This window comes from Durio zibethinus, chromosome 25 (genome assembly GCF_047325235.1).
Source record: "Durio zibethinus cultivar Kanyao isolate XHJ-2024 chromosome 25, ASM4732523v1, whole genome shotgun sequence".
In the NCBI taxonomy this organism is placed as follows: Eukaryota; Viridiplantae; Streptophyta; class Magnoliopsida; order Malvales; family Malvaceae; genus Durio; species Durio zibethinus.
In genome coordinates, this window is record NC_143186.1 from 19,479,553 (window position 1) to 19,486,368 (window position 6,816).

Below are 6,816 nucleotides of genomic sequence, written 5' to 3' on the forward strand. Positions count from 1 at the left end.
AAACAAAAATGTCTAATCTAAATGGAAAGTGGAAACCACTTATTGGAACCTATATTTGATCTCATAGTTTACTCTCCTATCCTATGAGGTTGGAAAATGAGGATAACTTGTTTCCTAGCAACCTCACAAGTTTTCGTTTACCAAAGGAAAGTTAATCAGAACGAACTTAAAACCATCTTCTCAATATACAGACATTGATTAATGAGTAGAGCCATATCAAATTTTGTGTCAGATTTCATGTTGATGAATCCAATGATGTTTAGCTTTCATCAACTACAAAGGATATTTCTTTCCTGGAGTAGCAGACTGCAAAGACAGACTAGTTGTATCTGCCCCATCCAATTCTCATCATCATCTATAATTCCAAAGATTAAGAAAACAATATGCAGATGATATTGCAAGATTAGATATTCATCTTAGCCAAACAAAATATAATTGATTACAGTTTTCATATAAAACAACCAAGCTTTAGCCCTAAGCCATCTGTGGCTGTATAGACTAGGCCATAATTTAACAGAATAAAGACCAATAGTAGTACTAACAAAATATTACAATGCCTTACACAAATATTGGCCAAATGAACACCTGATATTTGGTTTATTCAAGAGGAGAGTGATGGTAAGGAATTGGAATCGCAAACAGGTCGTGTTTCCTTCTTATTGTTAAACCAGGTGCATCTGTCATGTCCAAGTCTTCATACTTCATTCCATTGGGTAGCATCCAATCAAAGTGGTACAAGAATTGTGCAAGTTGCAGCTCAATATTAGCAAGAGCAAACGATATGCCAGGACATATCCTCCTTCCAGCCCCAAATGGAATATATTGGAAATCTGTTCCTTTGTAGTCAAGTGAGCTATTGAGGAACCTTCCTGTATTAAATATCTCAGGTTCATTCCAGTATCTAGGATCCCTTGTAATTGCCCATGAATTGATAAGGACTTTAGTCTTGACAGGTATCTCATATCCGCCAAGCTTACAGTTCTCACGGCATTCCCTTGGTATTAAAGGCACAGGATTGTGCCGCCTTAATGTTTCCTTAATAACTGATTTTAGGAACTTCAGTTCATGAAAGACTTCTTCATCCACATATCCTTTGTCATTAGAGACCTGTCTCACCTCAGCTTTAGCCTTTTCCATTAATCTTGGATTCTTCAACAGTTCTGACATTGACCATTCAACAATTGTTGATGATGTTTCACTCCCTGCAGCAAATATGTCCTGAAAATGGATATTGAAAATTTAGTTTATTAAATAAGCATGTAAAATGTTTTTTCCCTTTTTTTTTTTTTTTCTAAAGAATGATTAGAATTAAGCAAGTACTTATTGAACTTCATGGTATGGAAATTTAAAGCAACCATACCAATATGACTGATTTGATATTATTGGAAGATAGGGGATAGTCAAGGTTGCCATGCTCTTGAAGGTCTAAAAGCATATCAACTATATCTTTCTCGTCTCCACCACGGCCATTTTCCTTTGTCCTCCTCTCTTTATGCTCAGCAATGACATTTTCAAGTATTCTATCAGCTTCTCGATGTAGCTTCTCAAGTTTTGGCCTGATTCCACTAATCATCTGAAGTGCTTTAATTGAAGGGTACAAATCTGCCAGGGTGAGGCCTGTCGCAAGCTTATTAACTTCAGTGATGATAGATATAAACCTTTCCTGTTCTTTGCATTTCGAACCAAAGGCTACTGTTGCCGTTATGCCATACGTTAAAGAGAAAATTTTGTGACTAAGATTGATTGGTGAACTTATCTGGCTTGAAGATATTGTCTTGATGAGATTGGAAGCCATTTCATCTCTAACTCTTTTGAATGATTTCACGCGCTGCGCACTTAAAAGCTCGGATACACAAATTTTTCGAAGCTGCCTCCAATAACTACCATAAGGGGAGAAGATAATGTTGGTACAATCATAAGATATGATCCCTGGAGCTAGTTGGTAAGGCCTGGAAGCAAAAGCGAGATCATTTTTTCTCATGGCTTCCTCGGCAAATTCAGGTGAAGATATAACAACTGTGGAGACTGCTCCAAGTTGTAGGTGCATTAAGGGGCCATGCTTGAGAGCCAAGTCTCTTAATGTGCAATGGGGTAGTGAGCCACTAAGCTGGTGAATATTTCCTACCAGGGGTAGTTTCCATGGCCCTGGCAGCTTTGGGGATGGTTTCTTAGCTTTCAATGCCTTAACTATTCTGGCAATCATGAATGAGAACAGGAGGGTGGTAAGGAGGATGGAGAATGGAGGAAACTCAAGCTCCATTAGTATATGAAAGTAGTGAAGATATAGCTTGTAATGATATGAAAATTCTCAGGCATAATTTTAAATATAAGTATTCACGGTTGTGATTCCATTCTTTGCCATGGGAACATATTGTGCTTAAGTCAATATTTCATGCCAACGTGTCTACCGATGTACGACACACCACCCAAAACAGGAAATTAAAAATTGTTTTTCAACTCCTATTTTAGTAGCTAAAATGAATTGTCAAATCAAATTAATTGGCAGCCTTTTTTTTTATTCACTCTCATGTGAAAAATAAATATTGATCAACCTTGTTAATCATGAAATTTGTAGGTATGTTGGTTCTACTCTGTATCAAATATATATAAAATATAAAAAGTATTATATAAATTTTATGTTCATATATTAAATATTAAATATATTTTTTAATTTTATAAAAGTTTTAAATTATATCTTTTTTTATTTTTTTTTTATAATTTTTATATTATACTATCGTATTAATTTATTAAATGTGAGATCATAAAATTAAAATTTCTTACAATATTATCTCTCTTCAAATAAATAATCAATTTAATATAAGTTAACTCGATACAAAAGAGGAAAGAACTTATAAAAAACTTTTTGGATGAAGGTTTTTATTAAAAATAATTTAATAAAAATTAAAAAATTAATGAAATTTAATGAAAAAATCAATAATATATAAAACAATATTATTAAAAATATCGTTTATAATTAAGTTTATAAGCGCTTATTCAACGGTAAATATTTCATCAAAATTTTTACTAAAAATATCTATTAAAAAATATATCAAAATTTATTAATTTTTTTTTTAAATTTATATATTTGGTTTATGTAATAAAAATTTTCAATTTATCAATACTAATTTTTTATTTTAATTTCTATTTAATCAATTTTAATATAAAACTTCACTTAATAAGTTTCGTACAAATCTTTCCCACAAGACTCATGAATCTGTACCAAAAATTAAAATCAAAGGATTTATTTTGAATAAGAAAATTTGCTTTCCTCGTGAAGAGAAAAATTAATGTACTTTTGTTTAATGGGTGAATGCATGTGTCACAGGTCGATACTTAAGTTCTGAATCTGCGCGACTCCAGGATTCGAGCATTCACCCTTTCAACGTCTCAGATCAACCTTCTTATCACGGTTCACACCTTTGTGAGGTATTGTCTGCTCTGGTCCCTCCTGACGTCACGATTTTGTCCTACAAAAGGTACCTCACAAGGCGAAGGTGGTGTGAACTCTTATATACTTCAGTGACCCTCTTATTATGTTCGATGTGGGATTCAGGACTCTTCCCGAGGTCTGTGACATTTTCTCGCACTCAACCTCGTGATGCCCTCGTCGCGGAAGTTAGTCACCCTGCCTACCTCCCTTGAGGTGCTTGGCGTAGATCGAATGATTTAGGGCTGGTTCTAATACCACTTGTCACAGGTTGAGACTTAAGCTTCGAACTCGTACGGCTCTAGGATCCGGACATTTACCCTTCCGAGATCTCAGATCAGCCTTCTTGTCACGGTTCATACCCTTGTTAGGTATTATCCGCTCTGGCCCCCTTTGATCTCAGGGTTTTGTCTTACAAAAGCATCTCACAAGACAGAGGTGATATAAACTTTTATATATCCCAATTACCCTCCTATTATGTTTGATGTGAGATTCAAGACTCTTCTTTAAATATATGACACATGCATCAAACTTTTAAGGCTACCCGACATTCTTTCTTTCTTTCTTCTTATGCGGTATAATTAAGAAGTGTGAGAAACAAGAGGAAAGGCTTTTTTTCTTTATTGTATTTTTGCTCAATTTTCTTGGCTAGTACTTTTCCTTTAAGAGAATCGAGGTTTAAAATTTAAGGCAAAAAAGGGGTCTTGTCCTAATAATATTTAGGTTATATATTTGTATTAAATGCAGGTTGGGAAAAAAAGTATTAGTTAAAATACCTTGAAAAAAAATTAGGAATTGAAAGAGAGAGAGAGAGAGAGAGACAGTAACAAAGTAAAAAAAAAAGAGTTGATCTTATTGTTGACTTTAAACAATAGCCATATCATGAAACTCATGGGTTATATTTTAAGATTGGGTCTGGAGAATTTTAAAATTTTGAAAATATTTTTAAAAAAAGTGTTTAAAAATATATTATTTAAAATATTAATATTTGTAATTATTTTATTTGAAAATTATTTTTTAGAAAGAAATTTATATTATGTTTGTGTATAAGATGATGGATGGAATGGGATGACAATTATAATATATCATGTTTGATTTGTATATGAAAAAAGATATATGATTGTAAGGAAAATTTATCATTCTCTTGATATATGATGATTTATATCTTCTAAATCGAAAAAGATTATATTTAATCCATATAATTGAATTTATATATATATATATATATTATACTTTTAAAAATTATATCAATAATTTAAATTATATAAATTTTGAGTAAAGATAATTTTGATTAATAAAAATAATTATTCTATCATAATTCTTAAACATATGAAATATAAAATAAAATAATATTATTTAATTTAATTATATTTATAATATCTTTTTATTCTATCTTATTATAATCTTTTGCACCAAACACATAATTAAGATTATTGAAATTTTATGAGATAAAAAAATAATTATAAAAGATATTAAAAAATAAAAATATATGCATAAAAATATTCAATATAAATATCATTAGACTTTTAAAAATAAAGATCATTAATAATATAAAAATAAAAAAACTATTTTAGATTTAAATAAAACAATATTTTAGTTTTTGAGTTTTATATATTATAAGGGATCATGTAAGATAAAACGATAAAACGGGAAGAGATTTGAAAAAATTTGGAAAAATCATTTATTTAAGTGAAATTTCAAGAAAGAGTTTGAAATTCTTTAATCATCTCATAAAATTCATCTTAAATTTTGAAATTTTTGTCTTACTTTTATCTAAATAAATAAATTTATTTTGATATTTTAAAAAATCTGGATTAAAATGCTAATAAAAATTGATTGAATTGATAAAATTTGAATATGTTATTTGTAAAATTTAAGTTCAAATTTTATTGTTAATAATTTTTTTTAATGAATGATCTATAAATTTAATGTAAATTCTTTTTAAAACCTATGATCTACTTTTATTCTAAACTGAAAAAACTTCCCTTTATCCGAACTTTTTCGCATTTAGAAATTTCTTGTTTGAAATGAAATCTCAATTATGCAGGCGAAACGCGTTTCGAAGAGGTGGAATTCATGAATTCCCTTCCCACATGGATTGCACCAAGCTCGTACCATGCAATCCTCAATAATTCATTAATCTCAATTATGCAGGTGAAACGCGTTTCGAAGAGGTGGAATTCATGAATTCCCTTCCCACATGGATTGCACCAAGCTCGTACCATGCAATCCTCAATAATTCATTAATTCCGTTCCCACGTGGATTGCGCCAGAGACACATCAATAATAGAAGAGTGATGAGATACAAGCCGACGAGTCGATGGCCCTGGTGGCAGCTTGATGCATGAATCTGAGGTTATAACTGTCTATATACTATTTTACCTACTATTAAAAAATTGTCGGTTTTTTTGCATATCCGTTTATTTGAACATATTTAATTAAAAATATATATTTAGTTAGAAAATAACAAAATATTTAAAAGATAATAATGTAATAAATTAAAAGATTAATGAATAAATCAGCAAAATTGAATGAAAACTATTATAAAGTTTAAATCAAATTATAATGAAAAATTATAGCAAACTAATCAGATTTGAAAAAGTGAATCAAACGAAAAAAATTACACTAATAAAATAGATAAAACAAAAGGGAAAAGAACACTTAAGTAAACTGAAAGTTTGAATAATAGGTACAACTTTTTTCCAGAAATCCAATTTTCTATGGCATTTTCTTCGTATATACAATAATGTGACTTACCATCAAGAAACTTTTTTCATCTTTCAAAATCCATTAAAAAAAAAAAAACTTTTCAAATCAAAAAGCCTAGCAAAACAATTATAAAAAAAATCCAAGGATCATCCATTAAGTATTACTTACTTGCATTGTAACTTGTCGCCAATCGGATCACCAAAACACCAAATCAGACTTGCTATCATTATTCCTTTCTCGTAATCCTAACTCTAAATTTTAAGAAAGAATTAACAAAAAAAAAAAAGTTTATATTTGATAAATTATCAATGTATAAATTTTATATATTATCAGTAAATCAGATGATGATAACTCATTAATAAGATGAATTAAATGATAATACTTTATTAATGAATAAATTATTTTAATTTATGTATATTTATTTTAAAAATTATATTTACTTATTAATGAGTTATCATTATCTGTGTATAAAATTTATATATCGTAATGTATCAAATATAAACCTTAAAAAATTATAGTAAAAATCCTCAAATTTGTTGATTATGGACGAATCATGATCAACTTTATTTTTTCTAAAGAAGAAAAAAAGCTTGATAATCAGTAATCCCAAGGGATTTGACACTTGGATAGTTATTTTCAAACATTATTTTCAAGCATCATAACTTACATCCTCATCCACA

General features: G+C 29.6%; 1 protein-coding gene across 1 annotated transcript; it reads right to left on the reverse strand.

Annotated features, from left to right (window-relative positions):
- Positions 1-9: 9 nt before the first annotated feature.
- On the reverse strand, positions 10-2,280 carry LOC111276424 (cytochrome P450 71D10-like). The gene is made up of 2 exons (XM_022862154.2): positions 1,361-2,280; positions 10-1,218 (listed from the first exon to the last, which is right to left on the reverse strand). The coding sequence occupies exons 1-2, from the start codon at positions 2,258-2,260 to the stop codon at positions 598-600; spliced, it is 1,521 nt and encodes a 506-aa protein (XP_022717889.2). The 5' UTR covers positions 2,261-2,280; the 3' UTR covers positions 10-597.
- Between the last annotated feature and the right edge of the window lie 4,536 nt (positions 2,281-6,816).

Excerpts from the sequence above, each read along its gene's own strand:
- LOC111276424 (XM_022862154.2), bottom strand. The coding sequence starts at position 2,260 with ATGGAGCTTGAGTTTCCTCCATTCTCCATCCTCCTTACCACCCTCCTG. Across the intron at positions 1,219-1,360 it reads ATATCAAATCAGTCATATTG|GACATATTTGCTGCAGGGAG; the intron begins GTATGGTTGCTT and ends ATCCATTTTCAG.